The sequence below is a fragment of the Barbatula barbatula genome, assembly GCF_947034865.1.
Source record: "Barbatula barbatula genome assembly, chromosome: 6".
Lineage (NCBI taxonomy): Eukaryota > Metazoa > Chordata > Actinopteri > Cypriniformes > Nemacheilidae > Barbatula > Barbatula barbatula.
Window position 1 is genome coordinate 17,778,674 of NC_136765.1, and position 23,467 is coordinate 17,802,140.

A 23,467-nucleotide genomic window follows, 5' to 3' on the forward strand; every position below is an offset into this window, starting at 1 on the left:
GCATTCACAAATGATGTGTCTATGACGTGACATACACGACATTAGCACTTAGCACATATCTTACAAACAGGGCGAAGCCTCCTAGTTCTTGCTAGTTTGGAAACGTGTTCAGTTCATCTATGAGGTGAAATGTTTTCTCGATAAGATTTCAAAGTAAAAGCGTGAGAATGCCTGCTAAACTGGCACATCACTGATATCTGAAGCATCGGTCAACACAAAAGGTACGTTTTAAATGGTAGGTTTTATGTTAATGCAAAAAATATTTAATCAGCAAATAATCTCTGATAAGCATATCATTTAAAACAGACAACAGCTACACTTTAACAAATCGTTTTCAAATATGGATTGAGATTTTGATTTAAGAAGTTGAAAGATGATAATCACGGAGTAATTTATTCTGAGTTGTTAAAGATAATATCTGCTTAACCTCTGTTTAAAACCAAACACAATAAAACAAACCATAAAAGTTCAAACTACATTAAAAATATTAAGGCAGGCCTAAAATATAAAAATGAGGTAAAAAGTGTTTGTTTCTGAAACCATATTGTTTATTGTAAATTTAAGCTTTGTTCAAAGAGAAATTGCTAGAATTCGGTTATGTTGTCAACTCCTTCGCAATAACTTTTTTTAATGAAATGCAATTTACGTATTATATTATACGTATTATAAATTCTTATAAACGGTACTGTACTGTTTGTCCGTACTGCCTATGTTAGCTATTCCTCTTGGTGTTAAAACTATAGAAAAAAGCAAAAAAAAATATTTTAATCATTATATTGAATGGTTTTTGAATATTGGTTATACTAATTTTTTAAAAGAAAATACCAATTTTAATATTATCTTAAAATCTGAAGTATTTTTAAAAAGGGGAATTTCAAAATCATCCTTATGTCAAGAAGGAAAATCCCTACCGCCTTTCTAGGAAGCCATTTTAAATTTTCATTTGTTTATTTGTTTACATTTTGGGGAGGGGTTAACGTTTCTTTTTGTTTTATTCTCGCCCAAAGGATAGTTGTATAATACTGAATAATACAAATCACAGGACAGGTACATCTTAACTATTAGATGTTTGATGTCATCTAGTGAAGTTTATCCATATTTTCTCGGCCTAGTGATATTTGATCGAAAGTAAGAAGATTGAGTCATTGATAAACACACCTGCTGTTATCTCAAAAAACAACTGGAGGCCTGCCTGTTCTCAGCCTAAAACCTGCAGTGAGAAACTCAGCATACGTTCAAGACAATAAACAAGCTGTAGTTCTGCACAGTATATGTGGCTCTTGAAAACATTTCCCTAGTATAGCAGTGACATGATCTTAAGCTGTTTATAGTCACAAATGACACATTGTCGCAAAAACATTGACTATACTTTCTTCATGAAGTTATTTCAGCATTTGACCTTGGTGTTTCTCTCTTGAGGCTAATTTGGAGCGATATCCCAGTAGGTTCAGGTAATGGCCAGATGTCAGTGGAAATTTTTGCCTCTAATTTCCTGCTTTGATTTTATATATGCTTAAAAACAGTCCCAAGAGCTCACAGTGTTCTATTTGACCCAAAAGGTTAAGATTTTCCTGACCAGAACAAATCAGTTTCTCATGGCTCCAAACCCCACAGAGAGATATGCACTTGAGTTAGCACATAAACACTCTTTCATTAAGGTTTTTTTCTGCTTAATCAGAATTAATTGCTACAAAGGCTGGTGTAGCAATACATGGTATATACTGTATACAGTACAGTATATATTGTACCTTTTTCCTATAAAAAAACTTCCTCTGCTTTTAAAAGTTTTCACTAACCATTAAAGCTGAAGACTTCAGGGCAATGTGTTTAAAACAAATAAAATCAAATGCGTTTGTACATATCAATGTAGCACAAATTTTGCCGTTCATGCAGCTTGAAAATCAGTCTAGAATAAAGAGGATTAACCCCCTTTTGCGGATCTGCGCTGACACCTGACACACAAAAATGTTTGTCACATTCTAGAGAAACATTTACCCACAGAGACTAAATCTGCATTACTGCATTTTAGTTTTTCGCTTTTTGTGTTTTTGGAGGACAACACTGAAAATATTTTTCATTATTTTCCTTCCGTTGTGAAGAATGTCATACATATCAGTTATTTTAATTATTAACACTCAAATAAAACAGATGTCTTAATAAAGGGTTCTTAAGAAGGAACATTTATACATTAAAATAAATGTAAAATCATTTTGAAAAAGTGTTGATCAAATAAAAATAAAAAATAAAACGTTCAAAATAAAAAGAAATGTTTAAGATTCTGCCCTATTCTAGGTAAATAATCAAATTTTTGTGTCATCGACCATATAAAATATAAAAATATAATTTAAAGCACATGTTCATTCTTAAATTTTATTCACACGATAGAAAATAAGGATCAACAGGTTTTTCATTACAGCTCGAGTGCGTGTTGTCTCTAAAGCAAAAGGGGGACATATTGTTGTAATTTTTTATTTTGTTTAAACTTGAATCGGTCAAATTGTTATCAAAAAATATTTATCGAACAGTAGACACACTGTAAGTGGCAAAATTATGCATGCACGGTAAAAGTAAATTTGAAACATTAGGTAGCTGTCAAATCATGATCGCCACAACTCTATACTTAACCATCATTTTTGTTTCCCAATATCTACCTGTGTTGCACTATTCAGACGGCTCTCTAATAAGTTGCAATGATAATTATTGTCGTTGTTGCCATCATTTTGTGTCATGTTTAGTAAATATGGGGAACTGCGGCTCTTTTGATCCTGATGATGAATTCTCCTACCATCCAGACGAATGGTGCGACAAGTGTAACTGCCCAAAGCCACCACCTAATCAGGTATGTCTGTATGTTTGTGCATGCTGCAGTCAATACATATAACATAAAACATTTTACAGCCATTATCTTTCAATGTTCCAATGCAAACTGTGAAGAATTGGTTAGACATCAACCTGCAACAGAGAGTAACGAAAAACTTAATTGGTATAGTATGTGGAAATGATTGAAAGGAAGAAGAGAAGAAACAAAGAGAGAAAGAGAGAGGGAGGAAGTGGTATACAGTCTCGCTGTGCATTTACAAGATATAAAACTCATATTTTTGTGGTTTATAACACACCCAGACACAAAAAACAATGTCTCACAATGCTTTTGAAATATAGCTGGTTGAAGGTTTAACATTGGAAAGTAAGGTGATGAAACGTGCTTTTATGTTGTGAGATCTTTCAGTCTCAATTTGCATGACACAGTAACCAACATCTTCAACTCGCAGGCCTGATGGAAAGGGGGTAAAAAGTAATGTACAAAAAAATGTTATCTGTTCCTGCTCGGTGTGTGCTTAACATGACTCCTTCCTCAGACAGACATGCCAGCTCAAGGTTACATAATTTGGAGGGAAATGGGCCTTTGTGTTGGTAATCAATCAGGAACCAAAATGTCTGGCTATATCTAAGGCACATTTCCTCATCTGATGTGCTTTTTATGGAGGTAGATAAAACATTAAGGAAAACAACACAATTTGTTTATGACTAAATGTTTGCTTTTATTGTGGAAATTGTTTCAAAATAAGCTTTCAATGAGGACATTTGAAACAGTTCCACCCTTGAAGCGATTCTGTGTGTTTTATGACATTTACAAATTGTTTTATGTCACCAAAAGCACAGAGGGAAATTTACAACATAGAGTCACTTCACAGTGCTGTAAATTGTAGATTTTTTTTATTCTAATATATAAATAACATAAAATCTCTCTCTATCTTGCATTTTTATAGTCCTTTGATCCTATGATTCCATATCCATCTCAGTACACACCTCCACCATCATCTCCTCTACCAGGTGAGACATCATGTTTACACACCTTTTCCTATGTGTTTTCCTATGTGTTTCTGGTGTACGGTTCAGCAACGATGCTCACATGGTTGTAATATATTTTTTAGAGAACCTGGTGGTAGCCATTTACAAATATGAACCAAGCCACAGCGATGACCTTGGCTTTGAGAAGGGGGAAAAGATGAAAGTCTTAAATGCGTAAGTTTTTTTAAAACAGCAAATTAGTGATCAGCTTAAATGAGTCAAATCAATGTTATGTACAAACTTTCAGTGAACCCAATGACAGATAGGTTAAGATCAAAAATAAGATTTAGAAAGGAGTTTCTGTAACTCAACTGGTGTGATGCTAGCAACACCACGGTATTGGTTTTAAACAGCAGGATTTTAAACTTTACGAGAGTTAAGACTTTACAAAGTGTGTGTGTGTCTGTGTGTCTGTGTGTGTGTGTGTGTGTGTGTGTGTTTCAGTGATGACCCTGATTGGTTCATGGCAGAATCTCTGTCTACTGGGCAGAGAGGATACATACCAAAGAATTTTGTGGCAAAACTGAACAGCATTGAGACAGAACCGTAAGTAAAACAGCACTCATCTGCAAAAGCACACAATCTCTTACACAAAACCATGTCCAGCACACTGAGCACAAACCACATGCTACACACCAAGCAAAGATGCTTCAAAGACAAAAAAATGAAGAAGTAAATTTATTTACTCAATATTTTAAACCGGCCTATTTGGTGGAGCACTACATCAGCAGGTTCAATTTCCTGAACATCCTAAAAAATGACTTTGGATAATCTGGCAAATTTACAGTTTTAAAAATTGTATAGTAAATGTAAATTTACCTGTCCTTACAAATACAAAATCCTGAATATTTCAGTATAGTGTGAGTACATGCAAATTAGCTGCTATGGGTTTCCAAAAAGAGAAAAGGAAATCTACTCCCCCACAATGAGATCTGGGAAATACCACCCATGACTGAAAGTGTGATTCATTTGTGGTGCTCCCTGCCTATTATGACAGATGATGACAGAGTCTCAGTAATGGAAAGAAATACTCCCACTTGAAAAATGTCTAAGCATTACTTAACGTTAGTGGGTGCTGATTTTACATATCTGCATATTACAGCTAGTAATAGACCCAAACCTTACATCTTCTAAACAACCTTGCATTATCTAAACTAAAGACCAACATTCATAATTCAAAATATAAATAGGCACAATATTTAGTTATCATGAATTTTTATATATTTATATGAAACTTATTATTCCATTGCAGGTGGTTCTTTAAAGATCTCGCGAGGAATGACTGCATAAGACAATTACTGGCCCCCGGTAACACACAGGGCTCTTTCCTCATCAGAGAGAGCGAGACCACACCAGGTACAAGCGCATTTCTCTGCAAACAACAAATAAAGAGCAAAGTACAACATGTGGGCACAAAATATATCGCTATCATATTACAGTGGAAGCTTCAGGATTTGTTTTTTTTCTAATATCACCGTGAAAGAGTTTTTTTAGCTTTAAGCATTACAAGATTGAATTTGGAACAAATGACTGTTGTATTTTTTATTTGAAGCATTATAAATTCCAATCATGGTAATAGATGCTCACAGTGTTGTGAATGTGTGTAGCAGCCTTCTGACTTTGTCACTGACTTCTAAATAACCTGTTGTTTTGGCACTTCAGGTAGCTTAACCTTGTCCGTGAGGGACCTGGATCACTCGCAGGGCGATGTCATCAAGCACTACAGAATCCGGAGCCTGGATGCAGGAGGATTCTTCATCACCACCAAGATCTCGTTCACTTCCCTCTCAGAACTGGTCAAACATTATTCAAGTACGTTTGTGGGATCATTATTATTACATATTAAAGGAATTGTTCACTTTCAACATACATTTTCATGATCATTTACTCACCCCTGTTGTCATCCAAGATGTTTAGGTATTTTTTTAGGTTTTTGATGAAAACATTCCAGGATTATTCTTCATATAGTGGACTTTAATGGACTCCAAACGGTTGAAGGTCAAAATGACAGTTTCAGTGCAGCGTCAAAGGGCTTTAAACAATACCAGACGTTGAATAATCTTATCTAGAGAAACGATCAGCCATTTTCTAAAAAAACAAAAAAGTATATGCTTTATAAACACAGATGCTGGCCTTTCTGTGTTCGGCGAAGCACGTTCATGACTTCACAGATTACGTAGTAACGTAAAATAGGTCACGCTTGACGCAGGCAGAAGTACCGAGTCAGTGTTTACAAATGTGGAGGAGGACCTTTCAAAAGTTGTTGAATGTTCAATGCGTGAACAATTCCTTTAACAGTATTGAGGGAATTATTCAAGTAAACATGTATAAATGATCTCATCTTCTCTGCAGGAGAAGCCGATGGACTGTGCACTCGTTTGGTGAAGCCGTGTCAGACACGAGCTCCTCAGAAACCCTGGTGGCAGGACGAGTGGGAGGTGCCCCGTGAATCTCTCAAACTGGAGCGCAGATTGGGCCAGGGGCAGTTTGGAGAAGTGTGGATGGGTAGGATTGCGTTTCATCTTCTTTTTCATTCCATAGGAAGGAAAAAATACACGCAAAAGACAACAACAACAAAATTCCAGTCTCCTCAGTTATGGAAGATTATGGAAGATATAGCTTTCCGTCAAGCTGTTATTTAGTTTTTGTTCACAGAATAAAAAAAGGTCTAAAATCTTTCTAGAAAGAATAGAAAGTTAAATAAAGTTTTTGCATCAAAAAGATGTGGGTTTGAAATGCTTTCCACAACGTTAAAATAAATGCCATCCACACGTTATTTTGACTGGCCAGGTGTGTCTGTTCTTGTCAGAAAATGTTTCTGAGTTTAGAACATTATAAATGGGACTGTCAAGAATAGAATAGAGGAACATGAATCTGCAGGCTTGTGTGTGTGTTTGTGTGTGTTGCTTTGAGTAGTTTTATACAGGTAAGTGTTTTTATAGTGTGTCACCAACCATCAGACATGTTGAAACTGTATACAGTTTGATTAGCAGTAAATCTAAAGCCAACTAAAACACCACAACAAATAAGACTCATTCTCTCACATACTTTTTGTTATATGCTCATGTACTCACTCATATTCATACACTCATGTACTTTTTGTCATGTGCTACATAAGTTTAAATCACTTTTTTCTTTTAAGACGATGCAGCAATTTTGTGACTACAGTAACAGCAGTGCATCCTTATGTGGAGAACACCTTCTCCTTAAAATATGTCCAGTTTCTAAACATAAACAAACTGCAGAAGTGAAATTGTGGCTCTCTTCAGGTCTCAAAATAGAAGCATGGAACTAACTTCGGTGCTTTTCTTTAAACCACTTCCTGTCCCTTGTTGCCATGACAAACTGCTTGTTTCCCTCGCCGGAAGTGAGTTCCATGACCACAAGGAGCCCTATAAACGTTTCCATTTTGTTCAGCTTTCTTAGTGAATTTCTTCCTTCATTCAAATGAAAAGAGGCATTTCATTCATTAAAACTATTTACAGCCATCTTCACCTGTGAAATCGTCAACAAAACTAACCCCATAGAAATTAAGCGACCAAAAACATGTAAAGCCAAAGACAGTTGGTGAAGCAAAACATGATATTCAGTTCTGACTATCTTGAAGAACTACCTCACACAAACACCCTAATACCAACATGTTCTAATGATGTTAAGTACAGCAAATTCTCAGACTGGCATGTGTTTCCCAATGGTTATCACACACCATGGGTTGAAAACAACCCAGCTTTTTTAGTGTTTCATTTTTTAAACATTTATGTTTTTGGAGTATAATTTTGTGCAAAAATCATCTTTAGTCTCCTTTACTGTATCTTTGTGCATAGGACTGTACAACAACAGCCGTCGGGTGGCTATCAAGAGTCTCAAACCAGGAACCATGTCCATCAGTGCTTTCCTGGCTGAAGCAAACCTGATGAAGACCCTGCATCACCTTCGACTAGTGCGGCTCTTTGCCGTGGTCACACAGGAGCCCATATACATCATCACAGAGTACATGGAGAACGGTAAGACATGCACGAACACATCACATTACACAAACAAGGGAGGGACAACGCAAATCAAAGGAACCACAAAAGCTTAATTTCTAGTATTTACCAAAGCCCTCGTTTCGTAAATTTCCACTCAAACTTTCATCAAGAAATGAAATCATGATCTAACAAGTACGATTTGTGCGTGTTAGGCACACACAAGTGTTCACTCTGTGATGACAAAAGCCTCCTCATGGCAATGTACAGTAGATACGATGTTTGCAATGAAGCGTCCCTTACTCGCCTGAATGATTCCAGCAGAGGATCCTCAAACAACCTATTTGAATGCATCCTCAGAGGTATAACAGAAAGGATCTCTTTCATTAAACACAGCATCAGGGTTTTGATTTCCAGATGTGAGGGCTCGGTTGTCTGTGTGTCTTAGATAATGTGTTAAACACACAGACAGTTCTTAAAAAGCTTAATTCATCCATCTGTCAACAGTTTTTTGCAGTCCAAACGGCGAATTACTTTCTATTGTGAAGAACAACAGAGAAACTTTGAAGCTACTGTTCTCTGAAAGTACTAGTGGTATACTAGTAGTGTGCTATTCTACTTGGGGAAAAAAAACATTTTTTCATAAAAGCATACTTTTAAGTATGCTGTAAGTGTTACAGTAGTAAACTTGTGTAAAACTACTTTTTAACAAATGAACTTATAGCTATAGTGATAGTTTACTAGTTCAATAAAATTATTTTATGAGAGTACACTTTCTCTTTGTAAACTACTAGTTTTTTGAAGTTTTAAATTGCAAGTATACCTGTACGTTTTCTTTTAGCGAACTTAACATCGAACTTTACTACTTATATATTATTTACATAACATTGTTACTATAAAAACATCTAAATTTATAAGACAGCATGTAAAGTATTTGAAAAAAGCAAAAAAGAGTAAACACATCTACAAGCCAAGTATACCTAAAAAACTTAATTACACTTTTAAGTATATCGCCTTTAAAAGATTACAAGTATGGCAAATATACTTTTGGACGTTTCTGTCAAGTAATGTACTTTGTTGTTAACGTATTTGGTAAATTAGTAGGTAAAGAGAACAATTTTGTAATGTAATATTAACTTGCAAAACTGATATCCCCATTTGTGTAAATAGACTATAGATATTTTAGCAATAATACAACTACATATTCAAAACTTAGAAATGAATAAAATACAAATGTAAAGTTTAGAAACGTGCCATTGAGAAACACATATTGGTCAAGTGTCGTATACTGTGGGGTGTACCCTGATGTTTAGTCATGTATACTGACTGCTGTTTAATCTGACATGCTGATTCATGCCGTCATTGTTCACTACAAAGTTCTGTTCTTTTTCAACCTGCTAGTGAATGGCATATAGCATGTGTTACTTAACTGCCGTTCCCCATATCAGTCGTTTTTACCCACTTTAACACCTTGAATTGGGCATTACATCCTTCCGTTTTAGTTTTCTTTAGTTCTCGTCACTAAAATGCTCAGGACAAATAAACATTAATGACATTCCAAACACATTGGCCACAAACCCACAAAGCTCCAAGTCAAAACAGGACTTCTCATAGAACGCAAGGTCACCGTTACAGCGTGAATTCCATCACATTGACAAGAGCTTGAGGGAGAGAGAGAGAAAGAGGGTCTTTGTTCCACAGGCTAGTATCGGCCATGCTTTCTAATTCAGACCCAACCACCCAGAAACTTACCATAAACAAACTCATAAATGTCACCATCGTCACAGGTGTACACAGAAAAGGTCACCACACCCTATGTTGTCTTTTTAAAGCAACAATACCACATTGGGTTTTATCAACACAGGCGTATTCCGAAATCATGCATGTCATTCCATATATAACCCTGTATGGATTATTTGTGTGGTTTTAATCGCCTCTTAGGGTTTTGGTAGGCCTCCAGCGTGTCACATTGAGATTGGTGGTAACAAAAGACTCTCACAGGGAAGTAACTACAACGTCAAAGTCGTGGTGAATGAACCCACTTTTGTGTTGCCAAGTTAAGGAAGCTGATGAAACGCTGGGCTCAGCCTGTCGATGTCACATTGCTTTGTTTGGAATCCATGTGTATAAAAGTACAATTGTTGTCTGTGTTGATATTTCAAAGAAGAGGTCGATGTGTCCTTCTCCACCCCTCTTCTTTAACAATAGAAGCTATGACAGAATAATTCAAAACATGGGAACTTCAACTTAACCTAACCCACGACCTTGGTTTTTACACCTTAATGTGATCAGAGATGAAAGGAGTGCATGACTGATACGGTCACTACTTGAATTCCTAACAAAGATTTTTCCGCTGCACCATTGTGGGAATTTCCTCAAGGGTCAGTTGGTTTCGCTTTTTTTCCAACACAACATCACAGAAGCAACAACTTTAAGCTTTAGCACCAAACATCTTAGCGTCTGATCCAAACTGGCAGCGCTTATTTCCTGCAGTTGTTATGGTCTCAAATCCAATCTGTTATGTGCTATTCTTGTAAACTCCAGAACACTTTAAGCACCAAAACAAGAGCATTGATTTATGTGCTGTTTCCTTTGTCTTTGAACAAAAATGACTAATGCTGAGTTGGCACTTTAAGTAATGTTTAAAAAAAGACTTTGGATGCATCCACAAATTCGTCTTTAACATTAAACCTTTCCATTCAGTCCACACGTAGCCTGCTGAAAATATACTGCCCTATAATGCTTTGTATCAATTATTCTTCATATTTTTGCCAATATAATTAACATTATGTGAAAACAACACTATTTTATATGAAAAGTTCACCTCAAAATCAAAATTGTGTAATTTTTCTCATCTTATAGTTGTTGTCAAAGTCCAGAAATGTTCTAAAGACATCATTAAATTGGTTCATCTGCTCAAAATGGCTCAATTGAATTTTTTGAAGCGACGAAAAATACTTTATGTGTGAAATTCAAGAGAGCACTTTGACCCATGCGCAATCGATTTTAGAATATATCAATTACATTTAAATTTTTGATTTGTTTTCACACATAAAGTATTCTAGTCGCTTCAAAAAATTTAATTGAGCCACTATGAGCGGATGGACCAATTTAAGAGTTTCTTTATAGTAGGCCTACTTTTCTGGACCTTGACAACAACTATAACCATGATGTCTATGATGAGGCCTTGAAATCTCTAAAAAAAAAGAAAATAATTTTCCTTTAATTGCCATCCTGAAATAAGTGTGACTTTATAGATTTGTAACTTGCCTTTATTAAAGGGACAGTTCACGTAAAAATATAAATTCAGTCAACATTTATTTACCCCCTGTGGTTGAAAATCTGTGTATGAATGGTGGCAGAACACGAAAGAAGATATTTTGAGAAAGCTCTCAGTGGTTTTGTGTCTATACATTGGAAGTCAATGGAGCCAAAGTTGTTTGGTTGCCAACATTCTTCAAAATATCTTCTTTTATGACACAAGTCATATACTGGTTTGAAATAAAATTTGGTGTGAGTAAATGATGATAGGATTTAAACATTTTTAAGTGAATCATTTCTTTAACTAGTCACTGAATTTAAAATCTCATGAATTAATTGTGAACTCATCTTTTTATAAAACAACATGCAGTAAAAATGTAGATGCTAATGTATCTTTTTTGGTTCTTATTTTAGGCAGCCTGGTTGATTTTCTTAAGACTACAGAAGGATCCAGTTTAGCCATCAATACGCTGATCGATATGTCTGCCCAGGTAGGCTGCACATGACCATATCAATGGATGTCCTTAAAAACAACATTTCAGTTTATTATTTTTGCTAGTTCTCTCTTGTTTTAGTAATATCTTTAAGCTTCTCTAGAAACTCACACAGTATTATTTTTACAGTATTAGTCAGCTGGTGATCTCCTACTTAATCTCGTTCTCTAACAATGAGAATGACTGTGTGTGCTGGATCTAAACACCTAAATATGGAAATAACCCTGCTATTAGCAAAGTCAAACTATTGGAAATTACAACAAAAGACAGACAAAACACCCAAACAAAAACAAATGGTTTAATTTGACATAAAAATGTATAATAGGAACACATGCAAAAAATGTGCTCATACTGCAGGGTTGTTCATTTTCAAATCATTGTTGCTAAAAGCTGCTTGTCGAACTTTAATAAGGCCTGACGTAGGTCCCAGTTAATTCTTCTTGATGACACAAAGCGCTTTATTAAAAATATCTTATCATTGTGTTAGACGTCACCGTTCTGGTCTTATCCCAAACAGACTGTATTTGAGTGAGGACTTTATCGAACTGATTAGGTTAATGTGACCTTGTGTAAGTTATTGGAGTTGTAAATTATTGGAGTTGTAAGTTATTGGAGTGGAGATGTGGAGAGTGTAGCACAGATGTCCTGTAGTAACAAAGAAAACACTGATGTTATTGAACAGTATTGCTTGAGGGATGCAGGTCAGGGGGTTGCGTTCATGTCAGATCATGTGACACGGGATAGATGTAAGTTGTAAGATGCTCCCTCTCAAAAGTGAAGAGCCCTTTAAAAACAATGGTGTCATTTTTCAATTCCTTGGGGGGGCTTTGTTGAAATTTTGGCGGAGACAGATAGAAAGAGAAGAATGTTAGATATAGGATGTTTTTGTAATGGCATAAAAAATTAAATTTGTGCTTAAAATGACATTTTTTATTTTGTCTCATTTACTCACCCTCGAGTTGTTCCAAAGCTGTATACATTTCTTTTTTCTAAAGAAGACAAAGAACGATATTTGGAAGAATGCTTGTAACCAAACAGTCCAACGGCCACCATTGACAACTATAGTATGAAAAACAAAAATGGTAGTCAAAAGTGCCTCAGAACTGTTGCTTTCATACATTCTTCAAAATGTCTTCTTTTGTGTTCAGGAGAACAAAGACATACAAATATAGACCCTAACCAAACATTCTATTTAAGCTTTATATGTATGCATGTATGCATGTATATATAGATATATATACACACACATTATATATATATATTAGATTTCAGAAACCTGTATTAGAAGTCAAACTTCACAAACTTCTAACCTGTTATGCATACTTCTGAGATAGAATCTTCAGGCACGTTCACATCAACCCGCTAGATTTTTTAAACTATGACTTGAACTAGCACTTCACACATTCAGTCTTGCGTCACTACCATCATCACCCATAATGCCAACATAAGCACAACCATGATTAGTCTCTGTCCACAATCACTTCAGTCAGTTCCCAGATTACATTCTCATGTAAAAACTAAATTGTAAGGCTGATCTGACTGCTGTCACTATTACAGAGACATCCAACCAAAAACTCAAACAGTAGTGATCTACTTTGAATGAGGGGTTGAAACATTCAACTGGTCTACGATCAGTTGAAATGAAGATAATGCATCAGACGTTAGGAAGTACAGCAGGAAATAAACCTTTGAAATGTCTGCTGCAACCTGCAGCAATTTGGGTGAAGGTTAAAGGTCAAACCAAGGGAAGCAAATGCAAGAACCTCTGTCTCAGGAACTGACCTCTGCCTTTGCTTTAACAGTGCCTGCTCTACAGCACGATGCCTACTGCACAAGCATACACTTTATAATGCCTATTATCTTTTTGTTTAGCACGTGAAACAATATGCAACCACATATTGCATAGGCTACTATCTACATTATATAGCGTGCTCATGCAATATCATGGTAACTGCTATATTGAATGCATTTGAATCCAAGCAAAACTTTCAATTCAATTTTTTCAAAACGTCTGCAAACTTGCGCACGTGCACAGGGCCTTGTTTTTAAACGCTGCACTGCCCCCTGCAGGTGGCAGAAGGAATGGCGTTCATTGAGCAGAAGAACTACATCCATCGAGACTTGAGAGCTGCCAATATTTTGGTAAACGATGAGCTCATTTGCAAAGTTGCGGACTTCGGTCTTGCCCGCCTCATTGAAAACAACGAATACACGGCGAGAGAAGGTAAATTAAATATTCAGTGTTTCATAAGTATTTAGTAAATGATAGGCTATTAAGTAAATGGATCTTGAAAAGTGTAAAGTAAGGGATTACTCTTAACGTGTATACATTACATACTGTATCCAACTGTTTAGTTTTAACAATTCTATATGAAACCATATTACATTTAAATGTTTCCAATTTATTTTAACTATGAACATTTGTGTTGAAAAGTGTTAGAGGTATTGCTTAATTTTAGTTTTTGGATTTTAAAATGTAAAAATTTCATTTCTCAAAACCTGTCACTCCTGTATGTCTTCTGTGTAACAAAATACATTAAGAAATGTCTCCGTGGACTAAATCAGCATCTATTACTTTCAAGATGTAGACTTATTTCAATAAGCAGCAGAAAGGGTGTATTTTAGAGCGCAGTATGCAAAAATGACAAGACTAACATGGTTTTTGCTTAAACCCAAAAGGTGCCAAGTTTCCAATCAAATGGACAGCCCCCGAGGCCATAAACTACGGTACCTTTTCCATCAAATCAGATGTGTGGTCATTTGGCATACTGCTGACCGAGATCGTTACCCATGGAAGAATTCCTTATCCAGGTAAGAAACAACCATGTTGTTTCCCATCCCAATTTTTCCATTTACAACCCAGGTGAAAACAAAGTGCTCGATCATAAAATACATTACGGAAGATTACTTTTTTTCACCTGGTAATATGGGCATGAAGATTATTTCACAATGTCCACTCCTCTCATGACTTTTCAGGAATGACAAACCCAGAGGTGATCGCCAACCTGGAGAGAGGCTACCGCATGCCTTGCCCCGATAACTGTCCTGAAGCTCTCTATAACATCATGAAACACTGCTGGACAGAGAACCCGGATAACAGACCCACCTTTGAGTATCTGCGCAGTGTTCTGGAGGACTTCTTCACTGCCACCGAGAGACAGTATCAGGAACAGCCCTGATCAGATCATTCAACTTATAAACAGTCCAGGGAGCCCATTGAAGAATTCTTATGACCTGATGTTTATTTTGAAATACTTCTAACTTAAGTAAGCTACTAAGATTAAGATTTTAATAGAATTGGAAACAAATAATAAGTTTGACAGGCCAAGCTAAACCGGGTTTCGACAGAAATTGAGTGCTCCTATTGTTTTAATGAATGAATGAATGCTTTGCTTCATGTTATGTGAGCTTTTAGTATTTCTGCTTTCTGATCTGAGAACTGCCATGTAAAGTTAATTATTGTATTTGTATAAAAAGCCACAACTGGCTTCAACTTGAACCTCTAAGCCAGTAAACAATCCAAGAACAAAATGGGACTCATTTTCCCTTTTTCCCATGCAGATTAAATTAGCAAAACAGATCTCTGCTCTGTTCATGTAATGTAACAGATCTCAAGTAAAAAGATTTCACATACACACTCACCTTCTTATGGCGACTTGCATATGGAGTTAAAGATGGCTGTATGTGGTGAAGAGTTCAGTATCTCTACAGATTTCTTAAACTACACACGAGGAACAAAAAAGGGTGTTGAATAGAAAAGAGAAAGATATACAGTATATTGACCATTAACTTTAGTTTTGACCTATAATAGGCATTACAGAAATTGGGTTCGGAATAGAAAACACTTTACATGTAACACTGAATCCCAACAGTGTAGAAAATATGTAACAAAACACACATTACACATACATGAATATTGCTCACTATAAAAGATTAAACAAATAACACCCATCATTAGTGCCAAACGAATCCAATGATGTCAAAGCACCCTCGTCACCTCGGCAGCAATAGGCAGTGCGACTTTCACATTTCATGTGCATTGTCATCTTGTATTGCTTAGTCCATCATACAGCAATGTATGTAACGGTGTCTATAGGTCATGTGACACATGCTTATGAATTACAGCCAATCGCTAGTCTCCACAGCAGAGGTGTCTTTGTCAAGAAGGTCATGACGTTCTGTTGGCTCCTCGTTTCCGTCACCTCCACCATTTTCTTCTGGCTCCTGGAACTGCACCTGCACCTGAACCTGAACCTAAATATAAAAACGTAAAGAAAAAACGATGTTGTTCTGATTAAGCGTTAATTTAAACATGACCAAAGCCTTAAATAAAACATTAACTTCCTTCAGAAATTTCAGTAGTTATGACATGCATCTCTGCTTTACCCTTTTGTTGATATTTTTCCTCCATGGACAGCGCAGGCGGAGGAAAGAGGTGCAGGCTAAGAAACAGCGACAAGAGAACACCACTTCGACCACAGACATCAAAATTAACGGAAACCACAGGATTAATGTTGTTCCCTGAAATATAATTTCTTACTTTAATACAACTTTTATATCTGTAACAAACAATGGATTTATGACTACAACATTTGTCAAATGCTCTGAATAAAAGACTGACTCACATAGATGCGTGTGGGATCAAAAGGGCATTCATTTGTGATGCTATAGTAGCTGTTGTTAGTTGGCAGGCAGTGGACAAAGAGAGTTTGCCCCTCAAACAGTATTGCCCTCACTGTGGCAAAACTGATAGCCACTGCAGAAGCTCCACCAAAGAGAAAAGCCAGAACACTCACAACCAACAAAAACCAGCTCTGCGAGAAGAAAAAAAAAAGGAAGTCTTATTTTGACAAAACATGAGATCATATCAGTCAGGGCAGTATGGAGCATGTTTGCTTTTGCTCACCAGCAGCTGGTTCTTCTTGTTTTTGGACAGGACAATAGCTGAGATTCCAACAATAATTCCCTGCATTTTGTAAAATGGAAAGATGTAGACAAAGAATTACAGGGGGGGATTAATTCAGTTTTACAGATGAGTAGAAGGTTTCACCTAACAAACTATGTGGAAACAAAGCGTTTAAGCCAAGAAACATACATAATAATCAGCTTTAAGTGTTTTGCAATAATTGATCTAAGAAATATCCTATCACAAGTTAGATCCTTCCGAAACTTCTATTTGGGTCGGAAGTTTAAACGTTAGTAGCCCAGACTTAAACTTTGAATGCCTTCTAATTTGTAAATTGCATTAGATAAATGCATCTGACAAATGTAGGACATAGACTATGCATGCAGAGTGATTATCGATGTTTGATGTATTGTCGGGATAATTTGACTCCCGTTGACCGTATGACCATAATCCTATGTGCCTCTTGAGTGAAAAATGTAATTGTTTCCTGTATATGCTATGTGCACCGGATGTAACTGAGCCGGCTGAGACACCTTCTGATTGATTATTTTCCCAAACCCCAGTTGAGCTCAGACAACAGAAAAATACTAGCCTATACATTTAAAATGAGAGAAATGTACATGGATTATGGTTGTGACAAAAAGGACACACTTTAAAAGGTGCCTGTTTTAACCTAAGGAGGCCGCCATGTTCTTTTTCGATGACGTAATATGGTTGCACGCACAGCTAGGCAGCCAAACTAAACACAGACATGCTTATAAGTTCTTCAGTAAATATAAGGTTCTGTAGGATTCTATACAATATATGCTAAAATAAGAAAATAAAGAGACTATTTGGTGTATTTTCATACATTTTAATTTTGTTTGTCAGAAACAATACAAACATGCATATTAATAACCAAATTATTTCGAATTTATTATATGCACAATGTTTTAGCCATTATACAATGCATTTTATCGCATAATAAAAATATCTTATTTTAAAAAAGGCTGCCTCCAAGTAAAAATATTTTTTCAAAGTGTTTATGAATACTGTGACATTTTCACTGTTTTTTTAATTTCACAATTAAAAAGTCAATGCCATTGTTCATATTTTAAGCCATACGCCGCTCTATACCCAAGGATTATTTTAAGAATGTATATAAAAACAGCTTCAACAGACCTCATATGGTATTTGAACTACCAAACCAAATATTGTCATTTGTGAAAACTTGGAAAAGGCTGACATTGGCATTAAACCGTGTGGCAAATGTATAACATTTATTATAATACTTTTAAGCTCACCCACCAAAATAGAGAAATTTCATTCACATCAGCTTGAATTTCGATCTATTTTTCTAAATAATTTGGAGGAATACAGTACTGTACAATTTGCATAGAAGACAGACATACCATCAGTCCTGCCACCAGAGCGATGACATTGGAGATGGGGTACACATGAAGTTTCTTGTCCACCGTGAAAGCCTTTATTTGCCTGAGCACAGCTCCCTGCACCAGAGCACCCAGTAAAATGTTCACGTGACCGACCAGCACCAACCCCAAGCCCATCTTCATGAGGATCTTATCATTCTTCAGACTCCCACAACAAATACCTACAGGAGACACATATGCACCATCAAGCGACTGATTAACCAGGATACAAACTACAGTTCAAAAGTCTAGAGACACTTTACTGACAATTTAAAAAATATTGTAATATGAAGGTGAATGCTTGAACATTTGAAATGATTCTGGCAGACAGAAAGAATTGTCCAGACAAAGACTTTCTTCTATTACAAAATTGAACTCCATACAACCGTTTCAATACTGTTACTTTCAAAAAGTACAGTGCATCCGGAAAGTAGTCACAGCGTTTCAACTTTTCCACATTTTGTCATGTTACAGCCTTATTCCAAAATGGATTCACGTCATTATTTTCCTTTATTCTAAAAATAATACCCCATATAATGACAGCATGACAGTTGGTTTGAAATCTTTGAAAATGTATAAAAAATAAAAAACTAGCTGTTTCTCCCATTCGTCTTTGCAAGATCTCTCAGGCGCCATCAGTTGGTGCTTAGGGTCATTGTCCTGTTGGAAGATGAACCGTCGCCCCAGTCGGAGGTCCAGAGCGTTCTAGAGCAGGTTTTCATCGCAGATGCCTTTGGCTTCCGTCTGGCCAGATTGGTGGAGTGCTACAGAGATGGTTGTTTTTCTAGAATGTTCTCCACTTTCCACAGAGACATGCTGGAGCTCTGTCAGAGTGACCATCGGGTTCTTGGCCACCTCCCTGACTAAGGCCCTTCTCCCCCGATCGCATAATTTGGCCAGGCGGCCAGCTCCAGGAAGAGTCCTGATGGTTCCAAACTTCTTCCATTTACAGATGATGGAGGTCACTGTGCTCATTGGGGCTTTCAATGCTGCAGAAATGTTTCTGTACCCGTCCCCAGATCTGTGCCTCGCCACAATCCTGTCTCAGCGGTCTACAGACAATTCCTTGGACTTCATGGCTTGGCATTTACCACATGTGGGCTCCAGTCAAGTTGTAGGAAGATCAGGATGCACCTGAGCTCAATTTTTAGTTTCATGGCAAAGGCTGTGAATACTTATACGTACATGTGCTTGGTTTTTATTTTTAATAAATTTGAATTTACTAGTAATCTTAAGTGCAAGGAAACGATTAATAAAGACCGAGTAGATCACCCCAAACTGCTGAACTTGTATATATGGTGTAAACAACACAGCTCCTGCCAGTTTGCATATTCAAATAATAAAAACGTCAGGCAAATTCACTAAAAAGATAGACATACACGTTCGAGTCTTTTCCCATTCATAAGTTTTATAAAGATGAATAACATATTTGAATGACGTCAAATGTGTGGTTAATCAACACTAAACATGGAGTAGTTATGCCGCCCATTAAGTTACTACAATCAATACACTGTCCATTGAAAGGCAAACGCGATGACCATCGCTCTTAAAGCGGTATTCTAGTAACGTTAGTCTAAAATCAAAAAGGTCGAAACATGCAAGAACGTACAGTAAGAGTACAGAAGACGTTTACAAGATTTTGACCACACCCAGACAACGTTTGCGAGCCTCTTCATGTTATCTCCACCTAATAAACACGTGAATAAAGATCAACTCACCCGAGTTCACCATTTTGAAGCGCTTCTTTTCGTTTAAGTCATATTCAATCCATTCAGAAGTCCAGGGATCTTCTCTTACCGTGAGTTTCTGTTTCACTTCCGTCTTCCCGTTCACCTGAGCGCACCGACATCGCCACTCCTTCCCCGACAGCTCCGCTCAGCTCACCTGACGCTGACCATCCTGCAGATGTCGCTGTTTAACTGTGGAAAAAACAATCATTTAAAACTCGATTATTTATTTTAAGGTTTAAAACGCAAACATTGGGTTACATCAATCGGCTTTTTGTTAATAATTTTGTGCCTAACTTCGACTAAAATTCAACTGGCGTCAACGTACTTCAGTCTTCTATACACCGTGCGAGGTAATGAGATAAACGTGCACACCTGCAGCCAGGTGTAGCTACTTGAGCTGATCAGCTGACTCTCATTAATGCTCGAACCCGCACAAAGTCAACGACACAGACAGACTATTTAGGGAGTCTGCAACGTTACTTGGAAAACCATTGACTAGCTTAATTCTGATACGCTTTCTAAGATAACGCTACATGATGGGGGTGACGGCGGTTTGCGTCTTATGTTGCTTTATTATAGCGTGTGTCACGTCTAACGGGGCGGATTTCAATGTGATCGTTTCATCTTACTCACCAGGGGGCATACAAGATGTACGGCGTGTGTCTGATTTTCCCGTCGTCACAGAAGAGGGGTATTTCCTGAATGAAATCCTTCAACCCCCCAATTCGGATCAACTCGCGTCTGTGTTTTCAATGCCAAATCATATACAAGCTCTGCTGGAGAGAAGCACTAGTTTTTCCATAAGGATCTTGAACCGTATGTCATTTGAGATTCAAAACGGCCTCGTTTAACATCTAGCATATGAGTAAATGTGTTGTGGTTTCATATCTCGTTTTATTTTACTGTAGCATCTTTGAACGATCTGGTCGATACAAATGTGTTCCACAAAGGAGAACAGTTGTATGTACAAGTGTCTGCCTCACCTGGCCCTGGTCAACAGCTTTATGTTCAGTCCTGCCATGCCTCCGCATCTCCAAACCCATCTGACAAACCCAGAGTCGCCTTTATCTTTAACAAAGGGTAGGCCATCTAAATTTCCGATTATATACTGTCAAACAATCCTGGTTTGATATTGGGTTATTTATGTATGTGTTCAGATGTGTGGCTTCCAAAAAGTCTTTAGTAAAGTTTGTTCACCGGCAAAGCGACAGAGTCATTTTGCTGCTTGGCACATCCACTTTAAAGTCTACAGAGGTGAGCTTTCATTTTCTGTTGGGAAATTAACTTGTATAACCTATAACAATGTGTTTGTTTATTTGCACTTTTTTATAATGAACTACTTAGATTTATCTTCACTGCCGAGTTGCTCTCTCCTATTTGGCTCTGACGCCCATTACGAAATTCTGCAACTATAACCGACTTGAATCCAGGTAAATATTTGTTTGACATTAATGTAAGGTAACATTTTTCATCTGTTTGAGAGCTCAAAGTTAACTTTCGGTTTGGTTATAAGTTTTCAAATTTGTATAAATTTACATTAATATTTTATTGTATATTTTGAATTTGTTAAAACTACTGAACGGTAATTGATTCTTTGTAGAGGTCTACAGGAAGTTTGACCCACGTAACATATGTAGACCTCTGCAAAGAATCAAGAATCTTGTGATTTATCCATTTTAATTTTAGATGGGTTGACCTCAGTGGCAAAACTGCAGTATGTCAGTGTTGTGATAGACGTTGTAGGAGCCTAGGAGAGCGACAAGATTTACCTGGTTTGTATGATTTATCACTTTAAAGTGCACTTAAATTATTGGAACTTAACATGTTTTGCATTGCTCTTAAGTTTCACTCTGTCTTTGTTGGTCTTAAGGATTGTCAGCAATAGTAAGCACTGGCCTGATGTTTATGAAGGAACCACTGGCCACACCACTGGCACTGTCAAACCAGTACAGCACCACTACTAAGCCTGGTCCTGCAGTCAAAACCCTGTCAGATAATCGATGGATTGCGGCAGGTGCCTCCCTCTCTGGTAACTCTGTTCATAACAAGGCCAACACCTCCCCCTGGCCCGCTCCACCAGGCTTTGGAGGTGGTGTGATGGTCATTAGCCAGGGGTTGGGAGGTGCCTTATCAATGTGGCTACCTGATCTTGCGGAGCTTCAGTTTAATCCTATGGTGGAGGTGGGAATGGGTTACCCTGAACATCCGGCGGTTGTTGACATTACCCTTCAGAGTGATAACCCCTATAGTGGACCGAAACTAGAGGACCAATTTGAGAAATGGCAACTGGAACAAGATCAGGTTAAGAAGAGTCAGCAGAAGGTAGGTCAAGGAAAAGCTTATTTCGAAGCTATCGGTCCGCATGACGGTGCAGAGGACCTGGCCATGTGGAAGCTTAAAGATGTTGCCCAGTTGAATAAAGTTCAGGGGGAACCATTTGTGACCAATGTTCAGCTGGAGCAGCGCAACCTAAAAGAACCTTCTCCGATATCAGACTTGAAAACAAGTGATTTGTCTTTTCTTGGCACCAGCCCTTCTCCAGATAAGGTCAATGGTACAGAAGATGAGCGTGAAGTTTTCAGACAGGTTGAGATGGATTTTAAAAAGGATGAAGATGGCACTTTATCCGAGCCACTTCACTATTCTAAACTGAGTCTTAACCGAGCTCCCGATGGTTCCAGTTCACTAGTTTATGAAGAACAGAGGCGGTCCAGCAAGAGGAAACAGTCTACCAAGAAACCTCAACAGGAACTGGATGCTTTGATGCAGCAAAAGGATGAGGAAGTGTATGGAATTAAAGACTTGGTTTCATACCTAGTAGATCGATTAAGGTCAGTGGTCTGGTGATGTTTAGACTGTACAATGTCTTCATTGCACTGCATTTAAGCCAATTGTTTTTCTCCCCACAGAGAGTTGTGGAACTGACACTTCAAGGATTCTCCAGATTTCTTAAGTTTAATGTACATCTAAATAAATAATCACTTTTCTCACTGTGGCCTTTAATTGCCTTTTGTGGTTTTCATGCTTTTAAAGAGAAGGGTGACCCTTTGTGTGGTGCAATTTTTCATTTTTACATCTCTAGAGATTAAGACATTTCTATAAGTATAGGGTTGACTGGAATTTTTTTAGATTACACATACAAGTACAGTGTAACGAAATGTGGTTTAGGTCTAATCAGAAGCGCAATTAGCAAGTGCTGGATATACAGTTTGAATAAATTCAGAATAAAATATTATACAGTGGGCATGGACTATGACAATATTTTACAGTAGGTATGTTATGACAATAGGTTTGTACGATGAACAATACATACAGATGGCTATATACTATGAACATTAACACTATGAACATTAATGTACAGGTGGCTATGAACTGATAATAATTTAGACTAAACAATAGTGCAAGTGCCTTAAGTGTGCATAAATTATTGACATTAGCTATTAAAGTTACAGTCCAGAAGATGAGTAAACGCTGTTAAAATGGTTACGCAGTAGATGAGTTAATCCAGTTGTTGGAGTTGCAGTGCAATAGATGAGTAAGCGTTTTAAAGGTAACACCAGTGTATGAAATTCAGCGGCATCTAGTGGTGTGTGAATTGCAACCAAACAGCCTGCCCCTCCCTTTCAAAGCAGTATGGTGGCTGACACTGTCACGTATTTATGAAGCGCATTCTGTACACCAGTTTGTCTGTTTGGGACTACTGTAGAAGCAACATGGTGACTTCATGCAAGGGGACCTGTAGTGTTTAGACAGAACAAGCTACTAAATACATAACGCTTCATTATGCGAGTTTATACTTTGAAGACAGTCAAGTATATATTATTACATGTCCATTGGTCCTTGTAAAAATTAC

At 37.2% G+C, this 23,467-nt stretch overlaps 3 protein-coding genes across 14 annotated transcripts; 2 read left to right on the plus strand and 1 right to left on the minus strand.

The window, feature by feature from the left end:
* On the plus strand, nucleotides 1–17,455 carry lck (LCK proto-oncogene, Src family tyrosine kinase). 4 transcript variants are annotated; one of them, XR_013786796.1, is made up of 15 exons: nucleotides 3–221; nucleotides 2,736–2,839; nucleotides 3,768–3,831; nucleotides 3,933–4,023; nucleotides 4,294–4,395; nucleotides 5,102–5,205; nucleotides 5,512–5,661; nucleotides 6,202–6,354; nucleotides 7,674–7,853; nucleotides 11,490–11,566; nucleotides 13,640–13,793; nucleotides 14,249–14,380; nucleotides 14,546–14,835; nucleotides 15,695–15,837; nucleotides 15,987–17,455. XR_013786796.1 is itself a non-coding variant. In XM_079458911.1 (13 exons), exons 2-13 carry the CDS (start codon nucleotides 2,741–2,743, stop codon nucleotides 14,746–14,748), a joined length of 1,509 nt encoding a protein of 502 aa, XP_079315037.1. In that variant the 5' UTR covers nucleotides 1–235; nucleotides 2,736–2,740; the 3' UTR covers nucleotides 14,749–15,090. The 4 variants fall into 4 exon arrangements, 3 of the variants coding, with proteins under 3 accessions (XP_079315037.1, XP_079315036.1, XP_079315038.1); XM_079458911.1 differs by lacking the exons at nucleotides 15,695–15,837; nucleotides 15,987–17,455 and having other exon boundaries at nucleotides 1–235; nucleotides 14,546–15,090; XM_079458910.1 differs by lacking the exons at nucleotides 15,695–15,837; nucleotides 15,987–17,455 and having other exon boundaries at nucleotides 14,546–15,203.
* Nucleotides 14,788–19,980, minus strand: tmem54a (transmembrane protein 54a). Of its 9 annotated transcripts, none has more exons than XM_079458915.1 (8): nucleotides 19,940–19,966; nucleotides 19,682–19,803; nucleotides 19,494–19,571; nucleotides 17,867–18,066; nucleotides 16,476–16,535; nucleotides 16,195–16,383; nucleotides 15,956–16,090; nucleotides 15,319–15,823 (listed from the first exon to the last, which is right to left on the minus strand). In XM_079458915.1, exons 2-8 carry the CDS (start codon nucleotides 19,731–19,733, stop codon nucleotides 15,689–15,691), a joined length of 849 nt encoding a protein of 282 aa, XP_079315041.1. In that variant the 5' UTR covers nucleotides 19,734–19,803; nucleotides 19,940–19,966; the 3' UTR covers nucleotides 15,319–15,688. The 9 variants fall into 9 exon arrangements, with proteins under 9 accessions (XP_079315047.1, XP_079315046.1, XP_079315045.1 ...); XM_079458914.1 differs by having other exon boundaries at nucleotides 19,909–19,947; XM_079458921.1 differs by lacking the exon at nucleotides 19,494–19,571 and having other exon boundaries at nucleotides 14,788–15,823; nucleotides 19,603–19,803.
* Nucleotides 19,970–22,786, plus strand: zpcx (zona pellucida protein C). The gene is made up of 7 exons (XM_079458909.1): nucleotides 19,970–20,430; nucleotides 20,523–20,694; nucleotides 20,772–20,868; nucleotides 20,959–21,044; nucleotides 21,301–21,386; nucleotides 21,485–22,445; nucleotides 22,524–22,786. The coding sequence occupies exons 1-7, from the start codon at nucleotides 20,148–20,150 to the stop codon at nucleotides 22,537–22,539; spliced, it is 1,701 nt and encodes a 566-aa protein (XP_079315035.1). The 5' UTR covers nucleotides 19,970–20,147; the 3' UTR covers nucleotides 22,540–22,786.
* The last annotated feature ends 681 nt before the right edge of the window (nucleotides 22,787–23,467 follow it).

Coding starts and splice junctions, on each gene's coding strand:
- lck (XM_079458911.1), top strand. CDS start 2,741: ATGGGGAACTGCGGCTCTTTTGATCCTGATGATGAATTCTCCTACCAT. Junction 5,206..5,511: donor AGAGAGCGAGACCACACCAG/GTACAAGCGCAT, acceptor TTGGCACTTCAG/GTAGCTTAACCTTGTCCGTG. Junction 5,662..6,201: donor ACTGGTCAAACATTATTCAA/GTACGTTTGTGG, acceptor TCTTCTCTGCAG/GAGAAGCCGATGGACTGTGC.
- tmem54a (XM_079458915.1), bottom strand. CDS start 19,733: ATGTCGGTGCGCTCAGGTGAACGGGAAGACGGAAGTGAAACAGAAACT. Junction 19,572..19,681: donor AAGTGAAACAGAAACTCACG/GTAAGAGAAGAT, acceptor CGTGTTTATTAG/GTGGAGATAACATGAAGAGG. Junction 18,067..19,493: donor ACGTCTTCTGTACTCTTACT/GTACGTTCTTGC, acceptor TGTCTCCTGTAG/GTATTTGTTGTGGGAGTCTG.
- zpcx (XM_079458909.1), top strand. CDS start 20,148: ATGATGGGGGTGACGGCGGTTTGCGTCTTATGTTGCTTTATTATAGCG. Junction 21,045..21,300: donor TATAACCGACTTGAATCCAG/GTAAATATTTGT, acceptor TTTTAATTTTAG/ATGGGTTGACCTCAGTGGCA. Junction 21,387..21,484: donor AGAGCGACAAGATTTACCTG/GTTTGTATGATT, acceptor GTTGGTCTTAAG/GATTGTCAGCAATAGTAAGC.